General features: G+C 41.4%; 1 protein-coding gene across 4 annotated transcripts; it reads left to right on the forward strand.

Annotated features, from left to right (window-relative positions):
* The first annotated feature begins 3,486 nt into the window (after positions 1–3,486).
* Positions 3,487–24,046, forward strand: LOC109951060 (cullin-1). 4 transcript variants are annotated; one of them, XM_020585329.1, is made up of 22 exons: positions 3,487–3,770; positions 11,292–11,700; positions 12,253–12,427; positions 12,569–12,736; positions 13,738–13,788; positions 13,934–14,024; positions 14,449–14,612; positions 14,769–14,931; positions 15,070–15,200; positions 15,641–15,748; positions 15,885–15,991; positions 16,600–16,648; positions 16,969–17,100; positions 17,208–17,325; positions 17,829–17,905; positions 18,373–18,491; positions 18,833–18,938; positions 19,582–19,629; positions 21,220–21,302; positions 21,494–21,614; positions 21,934–22,047; positions 23,176–24,046. In XM_020585329.1, exons 2-22 carry the CDS (start codon positions 11,561–11,563, stop codon positions 23,254–23,256), a joined length of 2,346 nt encoding a protein of 781 aa, XP_020440985.1. In that variant the 5' UTR covers positions 3,487–3,770; positions 11,292–11,560; the 3' UTR covers positions 23,257–24,046. The 4 variants fall into 4 exon arrangements, with proteins under 4 accessions (XP_020440985.1, XP_020440983.1, XP_020440982.1 ...); XM_020585326.1 differs by lacking the exons at positions 3,487–3,770; positions 21,494–21,614; positions 21,934–22,047; positions 23,176–24,046 and adding exons at positions 8,888–9,035; positions 9,716–9,806 and having other exon boundaries at positions 21,220–21,329; XM_020585327.1 differs by lacking the exons at positions 3,487–3,770; positions 21,494–21,614; positions 21,934–22,047; positions 23,176–24,046 and adding an exon at positions 3,891–3,984 and having other exon boundaries at positions 21,220–21,329.
* Positions 24,047–27,833: the final 3,787 nt, after the last annotated feature.

The following is a 27,833-nucleotide window of genomic DNA, read 5'->3' on the forward strand; positions in this document are numbered from 1 at the left end:
CCCAGCTGCAACTATCAAGATGATTTTTGCACCATTGGTAGCTGAACGTCTCACGAGTTGAAGAGAATTGAAATGGCGTTTCTAGCCCAAGGTATGCCGGAGATATTAAGCTAACAACTTTGCCCCATTCATTTCCAATGGGGAAATTTCTGTACAAAAAGCTGAATATCTTAAAAAGTATAAAAGTTATAAAAAAGTTGTGTACAAGCACACATGTCCTTAAGGAGATACACAGTTTGATACCTCAATGGCCCTTCTAGGTGAAAGTATGCTACACCAATTAGATGCCGACAAACAGTGGTAGAAACCAGAATAATAAAGAACTGGATAACATAGTGTGGATGCATACGCATCCACACAATAAATGAAGAACAGACAGCATCCTCACAACTAGAGAAATGCATTTCCTGTCAAAAATGCATGTGCATGCTGATAAGCTGAAAGATGAGAAGAAATGGCTGAAGTTCTTTGTTGAATAATCTGAAGGATTGTTAGATTCTAACCTTTTTGTCAGAAATTAACCCAATTCTTTTGTTGGAAGCACGAGAAGTGACGACAGGAGAGGACTCTTTAAAATCAGCAGAAAGTTTACTGAATGTCTGATCACAGGTAGGCCTTACAGTGCTGGGATCAGAGAGACAGAGCTCCCGCAGGAGTTCCATCCACTGACCTCGAATTCAGGTCTTACAATACATTTTATCTTCTTGGGCTGCTCTGCACTCAACAAAGGTACAACAATTCATGCATTCCTTAAAGAGCTGAACATTTTGATGCCTGAAATAGCTGAAAGAATGCTGAAGTAGAATTTCCCCATTCATTTGAATGGGGCAAAGCTTTCAAAATAAAGCTAAATATTTCAAAAGTATAAAGTTTTGAAAACCTCTGAATAGAAGCATGAATGTCCTTGAAGAGCTGAACATTTGGATAGCTGAAAGAGCTGAAAGTATGCTGAAGTAGAATTTTCCCATTCATTTGAATGGGCAAAACTTTGCTGAAAGACACCAAATAGTTTAAAAAGCATAAAGGTTAGAAACAAGAAAAATAAAAGCATAAATGTCCTTAAAAGGCTGAACATGTCAATACCTGAATGGTTTTCATAGCTGAAAGTATGCTGAAAAAATTTAGTGCCAAAAAACGGACGGAAGAAACCAGAATAACTAGAGAATTGCATTTTCTGAAGAAAATGCGTATGGATGCTGAGGGCTGAAAGATCGCCCTGAAAATGCTGAACATTTTGACACCTGAATGGTTTTGCTAGCTGAAAATGTGCTGAAGTAGAATTTTCCCATTCATTTGAATAAGACAAGATTTTCAAAATAAAGCTAAATATTTCAAAAGTATGAAGTTTAGAAAATTTCTGAAGAGAAGCATGAATGTCCTTAAAGAGCTGAACATTTTGATAGCTGAATCAGCATCCATACAATAATATTAATAAAGACCAGGATAACATAGTATGGATGCTGACTCAGCATCCATACAATAATAATAAAGACCAGGAAAACAAGGTATGGATGCTGAATCGGCATTCATACAACTAGTGTTATAGACCCTGAATTAAGGTTTTCCTCCACGAAAACCACCAAAACAGCTCTTTATCATCTTGGGAATGTTGTCCAGGTGTGCCCCATTTTAACCAAGACTGCAGGAAAACTCATCCACATGACAAGTAGACGATATTAATAAACAGGTAGAACTCCACATTAATCTTTAATTTGTGTGTGGCATTCTCACAACTTTGCTACAAGGCTTTTCTTCTGGCTCCCTGTAGCTTTTAGAAATGATATTAACATCCTTTTATTCATTTGTAAAACTTTTCAAGCCAAGTCTATTAAACCAAACTATTAAATCAATTTTCTTCTGGACGAGCTCTGAGGTACTGCTCTCTGAACACCATGGAACCAGGTGAAAATTTAGTTTTTTGACTTGGCTTTTAAACTATGCATTTGTATTTTCTTTAGCCATTTAATTTTTATTGATTTATCCTATGATTCTTGACTGATTTATATTTTTATTAATGTACTGTTATATTTTTTTGTGAAACACTTTGAAGTACTTCTGTTGTATGAGTTGTGCTATATAAATAAATGACAGATTTTCTAGAGGGGTTCTGTGTTGAGTTAGATTGTTAAATGGACAATTAAATTTTTCCATATACAGTCAATGCTACAGTCATTAAACATCCCTGGAGAACTGTGTGCACTATCTAGCTAGCTATTTTGTACCTTTTTAAGGTGTGGCCTGTGAACACATGCCATTCTTCTGTTGCATAAGTCATGCATTACACAGATGACTGTGAGAAAGGCAAACTAGCATAAACAGTCACTGACTGTATCTTTGTACATTCTCTGCTATTTTTCATTTGTAGTGAAGCAGAACCCAATCATTAGAAGGGATATGAGGCATGTGCAGTAAAGTAATAACACCGTTTGGTTTGTATTACTTATGAGAATAAGTAACTATGACTGCAGTAATAAACATAAAATTGAATGTATATATGACAATTTCACCAAACACTGAAACATTTTGAGCTTCATCAACACAGATGATAAGGCGGAAGTGTTGAACTGAAGGACACAGAGTTGTACTGGTGTGCAACTTTCAATTTAGCTGGGCAGGTTAAGTGCATGTGCGTTTCTGTCATTCTCCCCTTCATCAACAGAGGTCATGTTCTGCCTGCTTCAGAGGCAGTAAAGGTGCGCAGCCTGGGATAATAATGATGACCACACAGCATATTGTGTGATAACTGAGTTGAGTTAAGAGACCATCGCGTTCCTTGTGAATAAGCCATTATGAGAAATACTTTATATTATATTATATTACACACCATGAACCACTGGACTATTGCAGCTAATGTCTTTGTTTTCATTAGGATGATGCTCATGTGACGTTGGCAGTCTTTACATAACACACAAATGAAAGGACAGGGCAGCTAAATGTCAGCATCGTGCTCATGTTATGCATAATCATTAGGTGACTGATACAGCCAAGTGCGTATGCGTGGAAGATATTGCAATATATGTGGACGAAGCAGCCGCTATTGTTTTGTGTAGCCATGATTGTAGTCCTTTTAGATTCGCCATTGTGTGACGCCGATGCTACATTCAAGGGATCCTCATTAGCTCCGACGTTTCAAATCTAAGTCCTTGTAAGGTGAGCTCATTATATTGTGGATTTAAGTATTTTATATCGTCTTTTAAACCAAATGTGGTTTCCTGTGACAAAGTGTGTCTGTTTCATTTTTATAAGTCAATCAACGTACGTAATGATTTAGTCTATTTTAAGTGTAGACTTTAATGCAATCACTGACATTTCACACCAGGCTGACAAATCTATGAACCTATTTCTTTCACATCGACTTTCCAACAAGAAATGCTGTCACTTCATACAGGCACTTCACAGAGATGCTCAGGTTCAGGGACACCCCCCCCCCCCCCCCCCCCCCTGCATAATATATACTGTGTCATAATACAGGACAGCCTTCCTTTCTAGATCATAATGAATGCAGGTGTAATCAAGACGTACTGTGAACGAATGCAAACCCCACAGCAAGCCTACTTTATCTGCTTGTTATTAACCGTATTTGCGACAGTGCCTGAAGGCAGCACGATTCGGTGGCTGCTGAGCTGATCTTTGTGAGAGCGGATCCGAGCGGTCAGAGTTAGTAAGGAGCAGCAAACGCACAGAGACGCGAAAAGAGCGTGGAGACAGCTTTTGTGTCCCAAAGTCCATACTTGCGACCATTACAGAGTGACAACGACGGACTTAAAATGGTAAGAGGGTATTTACAGAGTTGGACAGGGCGGCGCTGTTTTCTGACGACAATCTATCCAAGAGTTAGCTGATTAGTGCTAAACAGCTAGCGAACTGTTTTCCTGACTCATTACTGAGCAGCCCGAGAGGCTAGGCTGCCATTTTGCCTCAATAACACAGGCAGTTGGTGTGTCTTTGGTTATTTAAGGTTACCTCAGCGAATGCAGCGTTTATGTTGAGTATATCCCACACACATATTTATTTCTGAAAATATATACCTGAAATAATAAATATAGTCCTGTTAGAGCTTGTATTTTGTTTCATAGCTAGCGCACTCGGCGCCAGGCAGCAGAGCTAGCTATAAGCTAACTAGCTAATTGAGAAGCTAATGATATGTAGCAGGGTTGCGTAGCAGTTTCTGACTCCTTTCGCGGCTCAGCGTTGAAAAATTCTCAACAGATATTTTCAAAATCAATCAATGTATAGCGTCTTCGTGCTTTGTGACATATTTACAAGGCTTTACTTTAGCTGATGCTACCACAGCTCGTCTTTAAACTGAATCGATCTGCGTACTGCCGCTTTGGAGTGAAGCATAGAGATTTGAACCTGACATAAGACTTCCACCATCCTGGAAAAGACCTGCGACATTGACATTGTTCATTTCCTGCTCTGAATGGATCAGAAAGATAATTAAAACAGGCTAGGTTTCTTAACAAGGCTTGAGTATTTTATAAATGTAGTTTCCTGTGAATGATCAGGATCTGTTGGATGAAAATATTGTTGTTTACTGACCGGCTCCTTCCCATTTCCTTGCGCTTTTAAAATGGAGAAAACAAATACAGTTGAAATACATAGTTAGTGGTAAATGCCCATTCATCGCCTTCTTTTTGGAAGATTGTAAATGTGTTTATATTGATGGGGCCATTAAGGAAAAGTTGTGGAGTTTTTTTTAGTGCAGGAGTCTTGCAGTCACATGAAACAGTGTTTTATCTTCAGTAGCTTTTTAAGCCAGTTATTTTTAATAATGCATCTTCTATTCACTCAAGCAGAGCTATAGTACTTTACAGTTCAATTTAGTTTTGATTGCATATATGGAAGATTTGATTGATTTAAAGGGCTGCCTTAGTCACCATGGATTTCTGTAATTGTTATTTTCCAGGTCTGGACATATTAGGACATGAAGAATATGTTTTGAAAAAGCTTGTCTCACTTGGATTGTATGCTATGTAGTTGTATTGTTTTATGCTTTTGTTTCCACTGATTGGTCAGAACTTGTCTCTTGCTCACTGGCAATTTAATGGAGAACAGACTAGTGCTGTTCTGCCATATTTAGTTGTTTTAATTTCACTTTTATGACATTTCATGATGATAGTTGTAGTATTAGGACAATCATGGAAAAATTGTGTAACGTATGTTGACAAATCTTAAATAAGACAAATCTTATGCACCTGTATGTCAGTAATGTGTTCTTTATAATCTGTGATAGGGATGTGGAGTAAATGAACAACTACATGAGAATATGCATTGTTTAGGCTGAAAAGACAAGTTACATCTAAGTACTAGTACTGGCCTACTTATAAAAGAGCTTTAGTGCAAACATTGGCACAAACAAGGTGAAGTTTCTCAGAAAAACCCATCTTAAAGGTACATTAATTAAGAGTTTACATACTATATGATATCCCCAGTGACAGTGAGACAGGACATGGTGTATCTCAGCTACCCCCACCCCCCACCCACCCTCTGCTGCCTCCAGCCCTCCTGTTCTTATTCCAGCTTCTCTATCCTTTGTACGGTCTGTAAATAAGCCCCGCCTTGCCACCTAGCCAAGGATAGAAGATGGGTTTTTCCAGCCAGTAGTCATGTCAAACAGCCATGGAGGAGCTCTGGGCAGCTAAAAGTCTGAACCAGCAGCTGCCAGAGTGAAGAGGTGACGACTTTTGCACAGAGAAAATGGGACACAGAAGGTTTGGCTGTTTGACACGGAGAGGGTTAAAAAGCTGCCAGAGGACTCAGACTGGATTTAGATGTGGTGTTCTTCCTTCTGGATGTGTTAGCATCTAAAGCTAAGTTTGTAGCATTAGCCATCTAGCATGGTCAGGATTTTACCTTTGTGCTGAATTAATATGATTTTAATTTGGGAGGAACTGGAGCTTTGTGTAGCATCAGTGCTTTGTGTAATGTCAGCAGTAACCAGAGCGTTCTACTGGACTAACACGTTTATTGTTAGCCTGCTAACGCCAGCTTCAGATTTGAGGCTGCACTGTGTGCAGTTTGTCCCAACCAGGCATCCATAGTTTACATCACTGTTAAGATACAGGACATGATGGGAGGTGAAAAGAGTACTTAAGAGCAGCTTATGTTTGTTTTGAGTCTTGCTACCTAATTTCCCCTCACCAAAATTTCTTCAGAAGAGCATTCATAGCACTCACCTGCTTTTGTCTTTGGTGCATTGAAACCAGTTGTATAGAATCAGAATCAGCTTTATAGGACAGGTGTGTTGGACACACAGGGAATTTCACTGGTACCGTGGCTCTCAGTAGTCTTCACAGAAAAAAGTTGTTCTTTCCTTGCATTTTTTTCTTTGCTTCTTTTCCTGGCATCTTTTGTGGTCAGGATAAAAGGAAAAGATAAAAGTGATAGAAAAGTGGATGCAATTAAGGTAGTTGGGATGTACCCTGATGTCAGCTGTGATCATGCCTGTCCACCTTTACCCTCTCTTACCTGTCCAGGTCTGTTTGCCTGATATGTGCAAGGTGCTGTGAAATCTGTCAGCATTGAGGGAAGCTGTTGTGAAGTCAGTCCAAGAGGGCTGTGAGTCTTTGCTTGGCTGCTCCACAGAATGCTGAGCAGAGAAACCAAACTCAGAAGCTGCTTATGCTAATGAAATGTCCTCTTTCCTTCCTAACCTGGCACACGATTGTTTTGATTGCACACACAAACCACATACTTTACAAGCATGGCAGAGTTCAAGAAATTCTCCTCACTGTGATCCAGATTCAGCTGAAGAGCTATTTTGCTCCTTCTGACTCACCTCAGAGTTTGACATTTTTGTTTACGTCACCACAACTCGTATATAAGGATGGAGATCAAATCCTAAAGTCAGAGATGTTTCTGAGTCGGCACTTTGTGCAAATGACAGGTTCATACATGTTTAGCTGTGTATTTAAATGTGGGGTATTAGGTTGTTGTGTCTGGTCAGGACACACTGTGACTAGGGTAATCTGATTTACAAGGCACAGCTTGTCCCCCCCAGCACTGTTCTACCCTTTGCCACCATCCTTTGCATACTCAACTCGCATGCAGACATGTGGTGCTAACACCTGCAAACCTTAATAGTTAGTGTAGGAGAGTAGAGATCAGCTGATGGGGGTGTTTATCACCTAGAAGTCCTAATATGAAAATCTGCTGTCCTCTGGAGTCATCATACTGCTGGAGACAGCAGGGTAGGGACCTATTTTTGCCAGCCATTTTATTTTAATATAAAGAAATGTATTTGTGTTGCTCACTTGCAACCATGCAGTTTGATGGCATAAGGTGTCTCCATCCATAGATGGATGCTTTTGCTTATAGTGTTTATTTGTTTTTTTGTTGGTGCCATTAGTACTTCATGTCATGTAATCCATCATAAAAATAATTTTTCTGAAAGTCCTGCCCTCTGCCGGCTGCAGCGAGGTCACAAACCTATCAACAGCGAGTTTCATTTTGTCCTGTCATCAGTTTAAGTCACAGAGTTAGATAGATAATCCTTTATCATTGTAACACGTACAACTAAATTTTAGAGTGACCTCTAGTCGGTACAACAATAGAAAAAAAAACCACAAAAGTTTTTCATATGGTCTTAACCGCTAGAAAAATGAAATAAACAGAGCCATCAAACTCGTTATAGGTCAGATGCTGTTGTGGCACATATCTAATACCTTCTAGTGTGTAAATTTGAAACCTGATCGCAGTGCCACTGCGAAGGGCACCTTTCATACCACCTCTGAATAGAAGAGATGCAGAGACTGAACACTCTACCTTCTGTAGTTGAATGGCTACTCGCAGGTATTGTCTGCCCCAGTTGCCATGGCAACTGCAGGAGCACCTCAGGCAGGTAGGCCTGGCTGTTTGAGTTGCATGATGATCTGCTGAAGAGAAGCGGAGGCTGAAATGGGTCTAGAGTCCAGGCTGAGCTGTGTAGGCTCTGTATCAATCCGTAAATGCACAAACCAGCATCTTTGTGGGCCAATGCTGTTTAGTTTAGGATACATAGAAAAACATGAGACTGCTGGAATTGAAATTTTAAATGTGAACTTATGTTTATTAAATGTGCATTTTCATCACTGGATTGGAGATGCTGTAAATGTGAATAAAATGAAAACAAAATGTGTCAGATGCAGTAGAAACAGACCTGGTGAATAAATTGTGATGTATGTGAAGCATGTGACTGACATGTCACCAAAGCAGACAGAGCATCTGCTTTGCCCGGAGAGATGACAGTGCTGCAAGTTCCTCAAAGACGTGAAACAAAAATGACACATTTCCACAACTGTTTTTTTAATGATATAATGACCAGTTTATTGGCTGTTGACTAGAGAATTAGCACCACCATCTGTTTTATCTCAATGCACTCAGTCCCTGAATAATGGTCTTGGATTGAACTCTGCATTATTTTGCAGATTTACTGGAAATTCAGTTAAAATTTGTGCAAGTTTTGGATAAAACCTGACTACTGTGTGTGTGGTGGTGGTTTTCTTTTTCACTCTGGGAGTTGTGCGATATGTTTTCCACAGGTCTGCTCACAAGTCTTTTAAGTCCTGCATAAATATTTTAATATTTATTTGAAGCAGGTAAACTAAAGTGTAAAACTAAAGTTTGTGGCAGCAGATTGCAGCTGCAGCGCTGTGGTCAGTCTGTGGAGACAGATCGGACCTGGAGATGTTGACAGATTTCAGTAACTGATGGATGTTTAATCCAAATCTCTGCCTGGATCTTACTGCTGTGTCAAGGCTTTTCTTCAGCCTCAGTACTTCCTCTTTCCCATGGTGCTGCTGGGAACCAGTACTGGAAAAAGTACTGCAGTATATAATTAGAAAGATTGTATTATACATGTTTTTCTATTACTGGCACTGTCATTTTGTTTTGCAGTGTTTAGGAGACAGTTGTAGTCACTCAGTCACTCTTGATATCGGTAGATGAGGTTGTTCCAGCGTCTGGTTCTGAGGGAGTTTTGCTGACTTCATGGATGATCAGCAGCAGAGCCGCTGCACCGTGCTGCTGTCCATTTCCATCACTCTGCTCAGCTGGTAAAGTTTATGACCAACCACGTAGTCGCTCCCATGTTGCGTTGTATGTGATGATGCAGTGAATCCACAGCTCAACTTGAGGGCAGACCTACCACTTGTTTTTAATATTCTTTTAAGACATTTATCAAGGAAAAAATTGTCACTTTTTTTCCCCCCAGAGTCTAAGCTGTGAGGATTTGCTGTTTTTTTTCTTGGGTCTTATATCACTATAAACACAATATTTAGGGATTTCAGCTGTTGGTCAGACAAAAAAAAAAAAAGCTGTGACTTTGACATTTTATAAACTAAACAATTAAAATGTCTTGAATAAATGTTTAGTATTTAACATGAATTAAGTTGCAGCTTCTCAGTTTGAGGATTTTCTACTTATTAATCTGAATTTGAAGATGACCCTATGGGATCTAGGAAAATTTGATTGCAATTTTTAATTGATTGAAAAAATATTTTTAGCTGTTTCTGGTAAACAATTTTTAGTTTTTGACAGTGTAATGAAATACTTACCAGTATAACCAGTTTGCCATAAAAATAACTGCTTTTTGTGTTTGACCATATGAATATCTAAATATTATTTGGTGTTGACTGTATCATCATGAGCAGCTTGCCACAAACACACATTTGCTTACCTTATTTAAAGACCCAAGTGTCAGTATTTTTAACCATGTTTTTTTTTTTTAAAGCAGCAATGGATTTGGTACTGCCACATCACTGAGTCTGCTCAGGCGCCAAGTGTTCGGTCACCATCCATCCACAGACAGGAAGTAAACATAGCAGGTCACTCAGCTTCCTCCCCCTTCCTCTGATAAACTGTTGCACTTGGGTTATGTCCTGATTCTTTGGCCCTAATATCTGTGAGATGGGCAGTGCTGCATGCCTGGACTTCTAAATATAGCAATGCTGCCTACATGTACACAGCAGTTTCTACCCATACACCCTCTTCTTAGTCGCTCTGGTTCTTTTAGGCTTCGCTTGCACAGAAAGGGATGCGTCATTTTTGTCTGGCCTTTGATGAGTCGTCTTTGCTTTTCTTTGTATCAATATGAAAGAAATTGCACTGGGTATATCCCCAAATTAATCAGCTCTGTGTCCTCCTGCAAAGCTGCCAAAATGTGGACAATTGCATCAAGTGAAAGACCAATTGAATTGGTCATAGCAGCTTTGACTGATTTTAATTAGGGTCACAGCTAATGATGATTTATCAATTAATATGACATTTCTTATTTTTACTAAATCAAATTATTTCATCTTTAAAAAAATGAATCAGTTGATGGATTTGTCTATAAAATGTCAGAAAATAGTCTAGCAGTGATCCTTGGTGTTATCTCTCTGCTTGTTTATTTAGAACAGACTGACTATTTTCTTAATTTTTTTTCTTATTAGAATAAAAAGACAGATGTACATATTAGAGCTTTTTTTATCTGTTGATCAGTGTCCACAAAGCCTGTTTACTTCCCCTCTGCATGTGAATAATCAACAGTCATTTATACCCATTGTGAATGGTCTGTTATGTTTGCCTCCTTGTTTCCTGATTCCCCTTTCTGTGGCTTGAAAGATGTTGATGCTGCAGATTCCATGGGAGTGGAGCATTCATTCGCCACCTTCCTGTGTCCTGTAGGTGGGGATGAAGTTACAGCTTTAGCTCTGTAAGTTAGCCTTAATGGTCTGGTCTGGTTGGACTGTCATCAGCGTTGCTGTTAAACCAGCTGAGTGTTGCAGTCCTGACCTGACCTCATATTCACATACTTGATTTGAGCCGAGTGCGTTCAGATTTCTTTTATGCTTCATTTATGTGTGTATTAATTGTTCACTAATGCAGCATTGCTTATGTTTACATCGATGGCAGCTTGTCACATCAAAGTGTCTTTTTGGAACCTGATAGAATTACTGAAAGGTCTGGATGAGGCTTTTAGACCAGTGCTTTAAAATAAAAATGGGCTTGTAGCGGCTAAGAAGAAACTTGGCAAATGATCACTGTTGACTGTACTGGTGAAGGAAGTGATGGTGTTGAAGTGGACTAATCTGTCATTAACTGAGTAATGTCAGGGTCTGGGCAGCACTGTGTCTGCAGGGATCAAAGCCAAATGCCAGGTGATAAATCCACATGACCTACCTGGCTAACTACTAGCTCAGTACTAAGGAAATGGAAAGTTCTCTAATTTATTTTGGGGTTTGAAATTATTCTTCAGTTTGTGTCCCTGCAATAACAAGGCTAATCAAGATCATTAACCATAGTGCGTTTCATCTTTCTTTGTTTCACAGGTCATCTTGTGAGGAACGCTGAAGCTTTTAGGTGAAGGAGTGGCAGCCAGTGCCACCCAGGCGTGCAGAGTGGGACTGCATTCTGTCTCTCCACTGACGACTGACTTCCCCAAGTGCTGCTACTCCTGCCCCCAGATGGACTACGTACTCTGAGAGCAGAGCGTGTTGGGACAGAAAGCAACCGAGGAGAGGAGGATAGGCGGGGAGATAGCTCACCGGAGCAGGAAAGGGAGGGCACTGTTTGGTAGGGAGAGGAGAGGGGCTCTACGATGTCATCCAACAGGACCCCGAACCCCCATGGACTGAAACAGATAGGCCTGGACCAGATATGGGACGACCTGCGTGCTGGCATCCAGCAGGTGTACACACGGCAAAGCATGGCCAAGTCTCGTTACATGGAGCTCTACACGTATCCTGTGAGAGTGGTGGAGGTTGCTGATGTGTGGCCTTTATTGTAGTGTTGAATGGATTTTTGCAAGTATACCTCTAACTATACCTGAATAATTTGATAACTGATCAACAGATAATCACCAAAAATTGAGATACATTTATTTATTGATTAATGGGGATGGGATTTGGCGCCCTGATAGCCAGATAGTTGCGGTGTGGCACACCTTATACAAAGCACAGTGTGTGGCGACATTGGCAGATCAGTGTTGGGGTGCACCTGGTCTCCAGTCTATGACCAGGCTGACACATTCACACCTGTGGGCAGTTTAGTCACCTGTCAGTCTAACCTGCATATCTTTGGACTGTGTCCTGGAGAAAGGCCAGCCAGGCACAAGGAGAACATGCAGACTTGACACAGACAAGCCCTGGTCAGCCATAAGGTTTTGAACCCTGTTTGTGAGGTGACAGTGCTAACTGCTGCACCACAATGCAGTTTAGTGTTTCAATCTTAGTGAGAGCATTTTAGTCTGTGATGTGTGTGTCTGACTTTATTCCTCAACCCTTCCCTCAGACATGTATATAACTATTGCACCAGCGTCCACCAGTCGACCCAAGGCAGGGGCTCTGCGCCTTCAGCTAAGCCCTCCAAAAAGTCCAACACTCCAGGTGGGGCTCAGTTTGTAGGCCTGGAGCTCTACAAGCGACTTAAGGAGTTTCTGAAGAACTATTTGACCAGCCTGCTCAAGGTGAGGTCACATGCTAGACAACACCTTTGTGTTCCTAAACCTCAGAGCTCCCAGCTACTCAGGGTCACTCTGTGTTATACCACTTCTATTTTCTATGTAGTTACCTTTCATTTGCTTTTCTCCCACTTTTTTTCCCTGCAGGATGGAGAGGATCTAATGGATGAGTGTGTGTTGAAGTTTTACACCCAGCAATGGGAGGATTACCGTTTCTCCAGTAAGGTCCTCAATGGGATCTGCGCCTACCTCAACCGCCACTGGGTCAGACGAGAGTGCGATGAGGGGCGCAAAGGCATATATGAGATTTACTCTGTAAGTCAACACCTGTGTGGGCTCCTCATGCAAACCTAAATGATTTCACCTATGGCTGTGCAATATGACCAAAATCTCATATCTATATGCAGGTCATTTCAGATAGTGATTCATATCACTATCAGCACATTTTCTGTAAATTCAGTGAGTAGTTTATATAAGATGAATGCATGGAAAGGCCCGTTTCTTTTTACACTTGAATTATATACTCGACAATTACGTACTTATGCTTAATTAATTTTAGCTGTTTATTTAGAACCTTTGTACAAATTTTCAGTTAACCATGTAACAACCGTGTAAACTGGGGCCATGTCTTTGCAGATTTAAGTTGTAACTGTTTTCTTTTGACTTTGAGATTATTTGCCATGAGATGTGTTCCAGGCAAAAGTTTTGTACTTCTGTGGCTCTCGTCTGTAGAGTTTGACTGACTTGATTCTTCTGTAGGTGATTTTAAAAAAAAAAAGGTTAGTGATGTTTGAGTCTGTTGTGGGGACTGGCCTGGAGCATTATTTGCAAAGTGCTGTTTTCTGGTCCTTGTCAGACTCTGCATACCCAAACCATGTCCACACAACCAAAGGAACCTCCTTTTAGGTACGAGCTCCTTGGTTTGTCTCTGCTGGTCGGAGTCCTCCTGTTTGGAATGACTGTGTTCTGTGTTAGATTCATTCTCCTGGCCTTCATGCAGAGTGCCCATGGCGTTTCCTGCCTGAATCTCTGCCATGTGGAAAAACCCAAAGCATCTTCAAAATGAGGAGAAATATTGGCATAAAGAGCATGATTTTTGACACAGAGAAATAAACGATAGAGCACAATATGAAACGATAGATGTTTTTCTGTCATCATATGGTTTATATCGTTATATCTTATATCTAATTTCACCAGGATTACTTGATTTAAAAGTTACAAAATACATAAAGGCCCCTACAGTGTCAATGCCTGCAAATGTCACCACACAGCACCATGTGAAAATCATTTAATCCTTCCCTGTTATTTCCTCCCAGCTGGCACTTGTGACCTGGAGGGAGTGTTTGTTCCGACCCCTCAACAAACAGGTGAGAAGCTTTTTGTAGAAGCTTTGTGAAAAATACCAGTGGAGATTAAACATGGAGATCAAAGAAATGCAAACAGTTAACAATACTCATTTTGCTCTCATCTCACCCACAAAACTTGTGAAGTAAACATGTTCTTCTCTTTCAGGTGACAAATGCTGTGCTGAAGCTGATAGAGAGAGAGAGAAATGGCGAGACCATAAACACGAGACTGATCAGCGGAGTGGTCCAATCTTATGGTAGGTCCATAAGTACAGTGAAGATGTAATGAGAAACAACCTGGTCACCTGATGTCTGCTGCAGGCAGACATCAGAAGGAGGGAGTAGAGAGCACCATATGATCCAGAAGCACGCACAGAGGCTAAGAATAAACTGATAACTGTGAAGGTAACGATGGGTGAAACAGGTCAGCTGTGGGATTATAAGATTCTTCTTTTGTCTCAGATAAATTGTCTAAAAGACGATATGAAAGCAAAATGTGAAAGGAAAACAATGCTCATTTTTCTGATGTGAATCATAGTTATGGGCAGAACAAACTCAGATTCATAGTGCAGATTTTCTACCCTAACCATATTAAACTTTCACCAGAGCCAGCTGTTTTGTTTTGCATGTTCCAGTCTTGCCTGTGTAATACCTGTTCTTGTCTCACATTCCTTCCTCCAGTTGAACTGGGCCTGAACGAAGAGGATGCCTTCGCCAAAGGCCCCACCCTGTCTGTCTACAAAGAGTACTTTGAATGTCAGTTCCTCACTGACACAGAACGTTTCTACACACGGGAGAGCACAGAGTTCTTGCAGCAGAACCCCGTCACAGAGTACATGAAGAAGGTGTGTGTGCAGTTAATGAATGAATTCAACCTGTTTATGGTTTGTTTTGCTGCATTTGAAACAGGATCTTTAGTGTAAAGGAAGGTGTTGATCCTGTTAAAGCTAAAAAAAAAAGATCTCTATATGTTTTTACTTATTTGTTTGTGTTTTCCCTAGGCGGAGGCCCGTCTTCTGGAGGAGCAGCGGCGTGTGCAGGTTTACCTTCATGAATCCACCCAGGACGAATTGGCAAGAAAGTGTGAGCAGGTCCTCATAGAGAAACACCTGGAGATCTTCCACACAGAGTTTCAGAACCTCCTCGATGCTGACAAGAATGAAGGTAAATCCATGTTTCTTGTGTGTGTGTGTCTTTGTTTTCTTGCTTAACGATATTATTTAAAAGGATGTGTGTTTGTGATGTCGACTGAAATCCTAGCTGATAACACTGTTGTTGTGCTCTACCTCCATCTTCTTGTAGACCTGGGACGGATGTACAACCTGGTGTCGCGGATCACTGATGGTCTGGGTGAACTGAAGAAACTTCTAGAGTCTCACATCCACAATCAGGGCCTGGCTGCCATTGAGAAGTGCGGAGAGGCCGCACTCAATGTACGGACCCCTTTTAACCCTCTACAAGTTATCAGTTAACAGGGTTGCAGCGGTATCCCTCTTTCATGCTATACCATGGTATGTTATGGCAGTGCTAGATAAACAAGCCAAGTTACCACCATCCAATCCACTACTCAGAGGAAATTTGGCTAAAAAGGTTTCACGCAAATTCACAGGTACATTCTGACTGTTCATCAAAATTACTAGCCTGAACATTTAACCTATTCGGCTTTTAATACAAGCTACTCTTAGCCACGTTAGCGATGCAGCATTACATTGCGGCTAATGAGGCTAAGATAAACAGGCCTACTTCATGCACAAGCAGTAAAATAGCTTAATTACTTAATAAATAATTTTACAAATAGAACATACCATGGACAGATGACATCACGAGACAGTGGGGGAGCTGTCTTTGACCCAAATATGTATGTTTCTTCCAGGACCCTAAAGTGTACGTCCAGACCACCCTGGACGTCCATAAGAAGTACAATGCCTTGGTCATGTCTGCCTTTAACAATGACGCTGGTTTTGTGGCGGCTCTTGACAAGGTCAGTAATATAACTGAGAAATAAAACCTGCAGGAGGGTAAGTTTAGAGAGAATCAAAGCATCGGCCCATCCAAACTGTATAGGTGTGACCGTTCTTTAGGTCAGATTTTAAAATTGTGACTGTCTGTTTTCAAAGGCATGTGGTCGGTTTATAAACAACAACGCCGTCACCAGGATGGCTCAGTCATCCAGCAAGTCTCCTGAGCTGCTGGCCAGGTACTGCGATTCTTTGCTCAAGAAGAGGTAGGTGAAAAGTGGCGTGGGTGCAAGCTGAATGTCTGTCTGGTTTTGTTTGTTTTGTTTTTTTAAAATAAGTTAATTTTGGCTGAAACAGGTCAATGTTCCGCTGTTTTCTGTCTTCGTTGGGAATTTACAGTTTGATTTGATTTATTCTTTCAAGCATGTAAAAACAGTTGATATGACAACACACATAATTTTACACATAATCCAGTATCAATTTGCTTATACCTAGTACATGCTTGAATGGAGTAGGAAGAAGTCAGACTTATCCAGTCCTACCCCATGACATCATCTTACCATCGTTGGTTTGCAAGCAGTAAATGATTCACTTCTACCCACACAAGTATTATACTAAAACGATTATACAGTGTTAACATTCTTACATAATTCCATGACATCTGCAGGTGCTTCATCTACTAATGGTTGAAAGAACAAGGACCTGAGTGGAGTTGGCTTTGTCAGCTGTGTCTTTCACGCTCAACATTTTGTGATTTCACCACAGATATTTTTTTTTAAGATTGTGGTTGTTAGCAACATGTTTCGGTTTGATCTTGAGCTTCTGTTAGTGGTTAAAATCTTATCCTTGCTCGTTGTATGTGTTTTCTCTGTAGCTCCAAAAACCCAGAGGAGGCTGAATTGGAGGATACACTCAACCAAGTCGTATGTTACTTATGTGTTTACGTTGATTGTCTGTACTGGTGTTTCAGCAGTACTGGCGCTGCAGAAGTATAGCTGTACTGCTGATGCTGTTTTGTACTTGGGGGGATGCTTGCATAAAGAATTCAATGAACAATACTTACATATATAACACATTTTCACCAGTAGATTGCAGCATTAATGTATTTAAAGCTGTACAGATTTATAAATGTTACACATTTTATTTAAACATGTACTAATTATTGCAAGTATTCAGTTTTTTGTTCTGCAAATAATTTTATACCTTAATACATGAATGTGTATTTCTGCATTTCCTCTTCCAGATGGTTGTGTTCAAATACATTGAGGATAAAGATGTTTTCCAGAAGTTTTATGCTAAGATGCTGGCCAAGCGTCTGGTCCATCAGAACAGTGCCAGTGACGATGCAGAGGCCAGCATGATCTCCAAACTCAAGGTCTCACAAGAAGAGCTCTATTACACGCTGACAAACTGTTAGTTCCCATATCCGAACATATTCAGAACCTCAGACTGAACCTGATTTTTGTTCTTGTTGCTGTGCAGCAAGCCTGTGGGTTCGAGTACACGTCCAAACTGCAGCGGATGTTCCAGGACATCGGAGTTAGCAAAGACCTGAATGAGCAGTTTAAAAAACACCTGAGCAACTCTGAGCCTTTGGACTGTTAGTGAACACACACTCATTCAGTACTTCAGCTGTCTGTCTGATGCTCTTCTTATTAGTCTACATCCTTCCACCGGTCATCACAAATCCACCATTCCTTGATCTGTGTATCCTGTTTTCTAATGTGACAGACTATAAATGCACAAGAAATGAAGGTTGTTCACTTAAAAACATATTTTTTAGGGTGTCGTATAAATATAGTTATTTTTGGGATCAACTTTAACTATGGTGGAAACACTGAAGACCCAGTGCACCACAACTGTCACTGTAATCAGTTTGCTGTGTGTTCAGTTTATTGTTTTAGGGCTTGTTTTTTGTTAAAGCAGCTGGCTGGCTGTGCTTGTTACACACTGTGGGTCGTCTCAGACCAAACTGCACTTTAAATTGACCTAACATTACAAGTGTTTCAGTGAGGCAAAATATGCTGAACTCTGTTGTATAAAAGACTGCAAAAGCACATAAAGTGATGAACTGACACAGGTCGGTTTCTCTGTGTGTTGCAGTGGACTTCACTATCCAGGTTCTGAGCTCTGGCTCTTGGCCTTTCCAGCAGTCCTGCACCTTCGCTCTGCCCTCTGAGGTGAGACTCATTCACTGTGCAGACCCACATTTATCTAAAAACAGGTGTTGAGTCGAAATCAAACTACGCAGACATCCAGGAAATAAGGGAGGAAAGGTAATTTGGCTGAAGTCTGTGTGAGTCCTGGACCTTTGTCATTAAATACAATTCAGGACAACAGTTTGTTTTGCTCTAGAAATCTAAATTACAGTCATAAATCTTTTGGCCATTAGCGCTCACAGTGTTGTTGTAGCACCATTATTCCAGGACATATAACCAGGAGTACTGGAATACTTGTCAGGAACTCCTTCACATACTCGCAGTTTAAATGCCAGTTCTGTCCACTGAGTGGCAGTCCTATCAGGGCAATAAAAATCTGTTTCCCACAGTTAAATCAAGACTTTCAGGTGTTGTTGAGAAGGTCCCAGACCTCCGATCAAGAGCCCAAGCTCTGACCACGCTGTTGTTTTCAATGTCATTGTTTGCAGCTGGAGCGAAGCTATCAGCGCTTCACGGCATTTTACGCCAGCAGACACAGTGGCAGGAAGCTGACTTGGCTCTATCACCTGTCCAAAGGAGAGCTGGTCACCAACTGCTTCAAGAACAGGTCAGTGTTTGTATGATGTTAGAGACCACAGGCGGATGGCCTGTGTCTTTATTACAGCATCTTATCAAGCTGTTGACTCTGTCTGATCAATGGATGTCTGGCTGGATTATATCAGCTGTTTATGACTGAGACATTGAGTCATTAACAGAACATTTGTACTTTGTGAATGATTCCCCTAAAAACAGCTGCATTGTCGAGCTGAATCCATCATCTAATCCAGCTGTTGCATCAGTTTGACTCTGAACACATCTGTGTTTGTTGTGGAGCATGTGGAGACTCGTACTAGTGAGAAACGGGCCGAACTATTAGAGCTAGTCTCATACTGAGCTGTTGTTGTGCAGGTACACGCTGCAGGCCTCCACCTTCCAGATGGCCATCCTGCTGCAGTACAACACAGAGGACAGCTACACCGTCCAGCAGCTCACAGACAGCACACAGATCAAAACTGTAAGCAGGACAACGTGCAGATACACTCTCACATAGGATTTATTGTTGATGCTAGTCTCATGAAGTATGAGGTTTAAGACCTCACTGCAGGTGGCCTGTAGTGAAATATACAGTTGTTGTGAAATAAGCAGGGGTGTGACGATACACTTGGCTCACGATATGATTCATGATATCGGGCTCACTAGACGAGACGGTATTTTAACATTATCTTGAGGAAATATTCATTGATGAAATATGACTGGAAAAAGTTTTATTTGACTGGAAGTCACAAAAAACAGTGCAGGTGCAATTTGAAATGTGTTAGTCATCTTGTAATGAATGTCACTTCTGTTCTACTTTGAGTATTTATCATATGTAGCACTGTAAATGGTTTTGCCACAAACTCAACTGGCTGTTCTGTAGGATTTCACACAAGTCTCTTCAGACCTTGTAACTGTATAAGAGAAAACCTTTATTAGTCCTGCAGTGGGGGTATTCACATGTTACAGCAGCAGAGGGATAGAAAACAGGCTCAGTGTTAAGAGTAAAATTAACAGACACGGTATTATCAGTATAAATATAAACAACTGTAGGTTTAAAAAGTAAGACATTGCACTCTGGTATTCATTATTCAGTCTGTGCTGACAGTTTCCTTTATTTTCAGGACATTCTGCTTCAGGTTCTGCAGATCTTGTTAAAATCGAAGCTGCTGGTGAGTAAAACTGGTGCTGGCGGTCCTGTTTTTGCTTTGTATTTGAAGTTGTGGTGTGTGTGTGTGTGTGTGTGTGTGTGTGTGTGTTTTTGTTTGTTTGGTTTTTTGCATTCATGAGTGATTTACACAAATGTCAGTTCATGTGTGAAGCTGCTTGTTAAACGTGAGCTCCTGGCCTCAGGTAGGTACAGGATGCCAGATAAAATCTACACTACTGTTCAAATGTTTGGGTCGGCTCCATTTTTCCAGTTTTTATTTTAAGGTGTAAGCTGTTAACCTTGTCCTAACAGTGTAGTAAATTAAATTTATATACTGTAGACACACTACCAGTCAGATTTTTAGAACAGACCCATTTTTTCAGTTTTTATTGATATGGAAGCTGTTCAGGTCTAGTCAATAACTTTAAATGGTACAAAGAAAAGAGGTAAACTGCCAAAGGTAAAAATAAAAAATCCCCAAAAAATAAAACTGTCTGTAAAAAGCCAGGCTTTTCTAAGGGGTCCAGTAACAGGTGAAATTCCATCTTTTCTACAGTGGTAGAAGAAAATTAAGCCTTGAAAACTAGGGCTGCATGATTAATCATTGTGAGTGTGATTTAGATCCCTGTGTGATCTCTGTCTCACATGACAGTGATTCTGCTGTTTGCATTAACGGGGAGACACCTTGCATCAAACCCAGCGCTCCCTTTTTTGGTCATGCAGCCCTATTGAAAACTGATGCAAGCAGTTCCTACAGGTGTCCCATCCGCTGTTGATGACATACAACAACACATTCCATCTGTACAAAGACAGGGTTGGAATAGATTGTGTTACTACAGCCTCTGAGGCATGATTTGGAAAAGGCCATGAACACAGGGAGTCGGAGCTTCTCAGGGTTTCATACAGTAGCAGGAGAATGAGCCAGAAACACATCCAGGCTGTGGAGGAGGACAGAACAAGTGATAGAATGGCAGCAGTGTCCAGACTTGATGACTCACTTGATGCTTTGGGGAAAAACACTAGTGTGGCAGTGATGGGGAGACGTACACTACGTTACCATTACAGGCATTAATGCCAAACCTTTTGGCAAATCTAATGTTTTTGTGTTGATGCTTCACAACCATGTGTGTAAGTGATATGTGTCCAGCTCCAGTGTGAACATCGCCGAGCTCCAAAACTGCCACACATGCCCAGATTTAACTGAAATGTGAGCCACATGGGTACAAGAATAATATCTTTTGTGTGCTGTTGAAATTGCGCAGTCCCCTCAAAGTGCTCTGTTACTGTACCATATGTCGCTCTCAGCTTGGAGTGATCAGAAGTTTCATCATAAATGTTCCTCGTTTCTACATTGAACCATGTCACTGTCGTCACTTCCCCCCCCATCCATGTTTATTTTTACTGGTCAGTGAGGATCCGACCGAGTGTCCATTCACTGACACAACTCAAAACTTCATCTCCCGTGTGTTTATTGTAACAGACATGGGCATGTTTTTTTTTTTTTTTTTTTCTGGATATGAACTTTAGTGTTTCAGAGGAAAATGTGTCTCGTGCCAGTGATGACCACTACGTGTTAACACTGCTGCAGCGCTGAAAACTGTATGTCTCTCAGGTGCTGGAGGACGAGAACGCCAACGTGGACGAAGTTGAGTTCAAACCCGACACAGTCATCAAACTTTTCCTCGGATACAAGAAGTGAGAAACCGCTTTGGTTTGCTGCTGTTCACTTTTATTCAACACACACTTCTAAACAAAAACAGTCATGTAAGAACCTCAAGCAAGTCCAGTTGCCAGCTTCAGCATGTCAGATATACACCATGACCGAGAAGGCCCACAGATATAAAACCATAAAGCTATCATGGTGCTTAGTGCTGCATAGTTTTAAGTTGCTCCCTCCCCCCCCCCTTTGCACTAGTGACCAGCAACGTCCCGATGAAGACGGAGCAGAAACAGGAGCAGGAGACTACTCACAAAAACATAGAGGAGGATCGGAAGCTCCTCATCCAGGTGAATGTTAACACTTCAACACACTGAAGAGGTTTAACTTCACAGAAGGAAGTTTCAGTGTTCAGTTTGTTTGGCGCAAGCACTCAGAAGGTCCACTAAAACATCTTTTTTAAAATGGCAAAATACTTTTTAAAATGTTTTTTACTTGAAAAGTAAAAAATTATTTTATACCTAGTGTTCCCTGTGTGAACAAATGTGATAAGAAATGAATGTGTTCTAGTTTATGTAGAACAAGATGAAACGGTCAACTCACTTCACCATAGGGCTGTAGTCTGCTGTATTGCACTGGTACTAATACACCATGTTAACGTATACATAGGCTGCCATAGTGAGAATTATGAAGATGAGGAAGGTCCTGAAGCATCAGCAACTCCTGGCTGAAGTCCTGAACCAGCTATCGTCCAGATTTAAACCCAGAGTGCCCGTCATCAAGGTAACATGTGCACAGACAATTTTGTATTGGATAAATGCATTTATTAATCCATTGGGTTTTATTTATCTCACTGTATTGGCCATATAACACACAGCTGCTTAGAATCTCTTTCTCACAATGCAAACTTATGACATTAGGTTTGCTGTTTGCATCTTCACTTAAAGGCTTTTTTTTTTAAAACAGTAAATAGTAAAAGTACAGAATATCACATATCCTCAATGAACTGAGCTACTAATTATTGTGTGACTCCAAAGTCTGATGAATCTTAATCCTCTGTCGTAGAGCTGACTAATTTGCTGATTAGATTTTACATAATCGATTAATTAGTAAAATGTTTAAAAAGAAAAAAAAAGGTAAAATGCTGTTCAGCTTCTTAGTCCACACTTTGGTTTGCTATTTATAAATAAAATCTTTAATTTACTGTTGCAAGTCACAAAGAAATGCAGCAAACTATCACATTTGAGAAGCTGTACACAGAGAATACTGTTGTCATTTAACTTTGTGTTGATGGACTCAATGCAGCAGGACGTGGATGAATCCACTGCTGAAAATAGCCACCAACAACTGTCTGTGGAGATTCTCACAGTCAGCTGGGTCCAGTGCTTCAGCTGGCAGCTTGACTTGCTTGACCTTCTTAAAGACATTTCACCTCTGATCCAAGACTCTTCTTCAGTTCTGACAGGCTGGTGGGGAGTGCCAGGTATTTAACCTTAGCCACGTGGGGCAACTGCCCATATGTGACTTCAGGGTGTTAACTGCACAGGTTAAATACCCGGGACATCCAACCAGTCTGTCAGAACTGAAGAAGCTTCTCAATGAGGCAGGAAACGTCTTCAAGGAGCTCAAGTGACTCCAGCTGCCAACTTCAGCATGGTCCCCAACAGAAACACCACCTCCTCCTGATTGTTACAAACTACAGTGTCCAGCTGACACTGGGAAAATGTAACTGTTTATTTATTAGGTGCTATAATGATTTATTTCTTCATTAGGAATAGAGGAGTCAAAGTATTGAGAGACCTTGTTTTGCTCTTATGAGATTTACTGACGGTGACAAATAAAGCCACCCTGATGTCATGGAGGTTGGTGTAATGGGCTCATATTTGGGTTTTGTCTCCCTCTCGTGGACAGAAATGTATCGACATCCTGATAGAGAAGGAGTACCTGGAGCGAGTGGATGGTGAGAAGGACACATACAGCTACCTGGCCTGAACACCGCCCTGCCTGCCGCTGACTCTCCACAGTTTTAATTTTTTGTTATTTTGTTCATTTTTGAGAAAATTTTATGATTAAATAAAAAGTGTGAATCCTTCCGAGCAACGGACTTGTTGCGACTGTGCCACTGACAACGTGATCATGTGGCCGATATGACGACAACATGAGAGGGAGGACCGTGTGAACCGTCTGCTCTCCCTTCAGTGGATGAACGAACAAGTCAGGGAGATTCCATCCACATGTTCGCCTGTCCGGTCCCATCTGTAGGACTCGCACACCCACTTCCCTGCTGTTATATTGTAAATAACAATCACAGACTCTAAGAGGAAAAATAAACCCTTGTCCCTTCTTTACGTAGTGCAACATTAGCTTACTGCCAGTCAGAGGACAGCGCATCTAAAGGTTTCTGCATGCTACTGCCTACCTGCACCACAGTGACCACAAAAAGATTAACAAGTCAAATTAAAGTCAAGTCACCTTGCAGCTGATGAAGTCCACCATGCAACAGAACAAGCTTGACGCTGGCCCTGTCAGTTAAAGGAAAAGCTGGTGATTTCCTGTTGTTTGGTTAAAAAAAACAACCAGAAAATAGAACGTCACCAGCCTTATCCTCTAGTTTTGAACCAGAGGAGGTGGTAAGTGTAGAGCTGCCTTGATGTTGATCTGCTGAGGATTCGAGGCCAGTTCGACTCATGCAGGAGGCCTGTTTCATTTCTGAATGGTGGACATTTGTATAGCGTGGTTCATTTTCTAAATGTGTGTTAAATAAAAGCAAGCAAAGATTTCTCAAACGCTTGCCTCCCCTGACTCTGTTCACACATGAAGACAGTGAAATAACCCCACCGAAGACAGAAGGTTGGTATGGCCCTGTAGCATCTCCCAGAGGACAGCAGCAGGCTGTGACTCAGAATGCTGCTGGCTCTGGGGGCAGTGAGATGTGAAGATCCAGTGAGGGTGGGGAGTGGCCGACTAGTGAGCTGAACAGATGCATTATGTTGGTGTGGTCGAATGGCACAAGCAGCTGCATGGACAGGTTGGTTTCCTTTTATGTATTTAAGAAGTAGCTGGGCCTTCTTCACCAGTGGTGTTGGTTACCCTTTCCTCTGTGTCCAATGTTTAGGAGAGAGAGGACCTGGTGTGTCAGTGTATTTGTCAGTTAATCATCAGCAGAAAACATGCCAATCAGTCAGTCAGTCGGGGACAGGACACAGCAGCTTCTGCCACTGAGGTGGGCATGTTAGAGGAAAGGGACAGATGTGTCACGGGTGTTAGCTTTACTGTACTTATTGTATGGGGTAAATAAAAATACGTAGTGTTGATTTATCACATTAGTTCAGTTAAATTAGCATTAGCTTTTTATGACAATGGACCTGTGAAACTCTGCCCCTGGCTGTAATCACAAGAAGAAAACTACTTCAACTGGTTAAAATTAGTAGAAGGGACCAGATGGTTTATAGACTACTGCACAAAAATACACAAAGGAGAATGATTGCAAAGTGGATTGCTTACTTTGTTTTACTATATGTATCCCACATCATTCATTTAAATCTAGTGAAATATAATGGGCTAAATGAAGAATGTATATGAAATGTACATTTTATGAATTAATCTAAACAAGGTTAAATATTTTGCTTCTGAAACTGTAATGGCATATACTTGCATCTAAGCTGTTTTACTTATAATAGATTAAAACTGCCGCAGAAACAAACAGAACTAGAGTTAACGACTATGTTCCGTTTTACAAACACACATACCTTCACTCAACCACACATCGTCTCAGTTTCGGCATTTCCTTACGGTTTGAACCCGACAAAAGCAGCTGCGAGTGTCCGACTCGTGTTTAGCAGCCTGCGCGCTCCCGCGGACCGCCATCGGTTTCTGGCAGACTCATTTTTGGCACCAAGTCTGTGAGGAAAACACTTAAAAGGCGGATGTGACACGTGGTTTGTTACAAAGTACTACATTTACAAGACAAAGAAGCTCGTGGTCCTGTGCGGCTCTGTAGGTGAGTCCAGGTGTAACGAACTTTGAACCCTTCGATTTCACCACTAAAACTTTATTATACATCAAGTTAAAATATAGAGAGACCAGTAGTCTCATTGCGAAACATTAATGGTAGTAAGTGTTTTATTCTGTTTTTAAGCAGTGTCCCGTTCAGTTTGACTAAACTTTTAAGTATCCCCTGTTTCAAACCTTTTAGCATTTTTACTCGGCAGTAATGCAGAAACACATTAGTGAATCAACATTTTGGGCCCAGGCCAGATGCCACCGGAGAAAGCATAACGAAGAAGTCGTGGTTAATTTCAAACGTCCAGTGCACTTGTTTACATTATTTTAAATGTATAAAAATGAACCGCTGACGGCGAGAGGAAACTGGCGACAGAAGAGGACATTTATCGTGTCTGCTCTTTTGTGGTTCATACACAGCCGGGTACAAATCACACAAGTAACCAGGGTTCTGATGTTCCATGTAACACACACCGGGCACAGGGTGGATAATAGGCTGCTCTATGTTGAAGAGGAATGTTGGACAAACTAACACTGAAGTATGTATAATTATGTTTAAAACATACATACAGTTAGGCTGTCATTGGTGTAACTTGAGGTTAGGTAATGTCCAGTAGGTAGAACCATCTGCAGGATTCAGGGTCTGGTCCTAGTTGCTTCCGGTCTGAAGCCCAGTTCTCAGTGATGAGCTGAATGAGAGGCTCAACTAGAAAGAACTGGACTCTGTTTTCCATTTAAGTAAGCTGAAAACATTTATTGAAGATTCTGAATTTTATTTTCTGGTTTATTTCAGCATATGGGAGCAAGTGCTGTCTCACGCCGATTCCCTGGGGTGAGATAGAGGAACCTCTTACAGCTGAACACTCGGTCACTGACACCATATCAAACCATTCTTCCGTCCAGATCTCTAAGATCCTGGTTTGAGTAGAGGAGGCTGCAGCCCCGTGCCTCATTCTCCCAGCATGACTTCAGTGAGTCTGAGAACCTCTGCAGAAAACAAGACCTTTACCAGAGCCAGCAGCTCACCTGACATGAAGCTGGAAACCAGCTTTAAGGACTTTACACCTGATGTCGCTATTGATGAAAATGATGGAATCTACTGGTTCCAGTGCTCCTGCCCAGGCCTGTACCAGTGCAGTGTGACAGGCCTGGTGTTTCACATGGAGCGAGGAGGGGACTTGGTTTACAGGACTGTCCCCTGCAACAGGAGACTCTTGGCCCAGCATCACAAGAAGCCTGCAGGCCCCCTGTTTGACAGGTGGGTGTCGCTTCTTCTCAGTGGCTCATGTGAAGGAGGAGGGCGTCAACAGAAACTCATGTCATAAACATCACGGGGTTCTTTGCTTTCAGAAACATCAAGGACGAAGACTCCCCACCAGACCCCCAACTGATCCTGAGCTCCCATCCCTTATCAGTGTATTGCTGCTGCCGAGGAACGTTGTCCTCCAGAATGTGCTGCGCAGCAGGAAGTCACTCTAGAGATGAGCGGTACATGAAGACATCCCCACACTGTAAACTGCACCCAGATGAGGAATGCTGTCCACGTGTCCTTAGGACGACTTGGTGGAAGTTCAACCAACACAAGCAAAGGTTGACTGTGAAAACTACGACAACTACTTTCCATCATTCCAGGTGATTTTTAGAGAAAACCATGAGACATATTAAACTGTGTTTGAAAGACACAGACAGCTCCATCAGCATCCGGGAAAGACGGGTTTGTCTTTCCTCCACTAGAAAGATAAGGTCTCTAAAGCACGGTAAAGCCAGACTCTGTGGTGCAGACCAGAGACTGTTGGAGATACGAAGCAGCTTCACTGATGGGACTTCAGGACCAGTTCTCAATATTCTGCTGGACAAAGGGCTGCAGAAACAGGTGATCACTGATTCTGAGAGGGAGTCCACAAACGACGTTCAAAACAAAAGAGACAAAGCTCGCTTTGTTATTGACACAGTGAGGAAGAAAGGTGAGGCTGCGAGTTCAGAGATGATTGAGATTCTCTGTGAGGATGACTCCTTCCTCTGTGAACATCTGGGGCTGATCTGAAGCAAAATGAAGAGCTGGGACATACAGACAGTGACAAATGGAAAGACGACCCAACCTACTGCCATCTGCTGGCCAACATGAGTTACTGTTCACTGCTGAATTTTAAAGATCATGTGACATTTTCAGGAGCTAGTTGGTTAAGTAACTCTTCATCAAAACCATCTGGCCACAAGGTCCGCTTAGCTGCTGTCCTGGAGCTTTTGATTGTATTAAAGAATTTCTTCAGGTCACAGAATTACCCCGGCATCATGAAAATGGAGATGTGAAAATTTCCATATTGGCTTAAACTGCTCTTGAAGATAACAGGGAGCTAAGTGGTTAATCTGTCCATGTTTTTCTTATAGTAAATTATATTTCACCATGAGAGTAAATGCGTGGGACCTGTTTGCTCATACTGAGAGAAAAATAGAGCATTAATCACATCTGGTTTTATGATTATCCTGCTAAATCACATGTCAAACTCAAGGCCCGCGGCCCGGATGTGGCCCGCATGATAATTTTATATATCTTTTTTTTTTTTAAT

This window comes from Monopterus albus, unplaced genomic scaffold (assembly GCF_001952655.1).
Source record: "Monopterus albus unplaced genomic scaffold, M_albus_1.0 scaffold362.1, whole genome shotgun sequence".
Taxonomy (NCBI): Eukaryota; Metazoa; Chordata; class Actinopteri; order Synbranchiformes; family Synbranchidae; genus Monopterus; species Monopterus albus.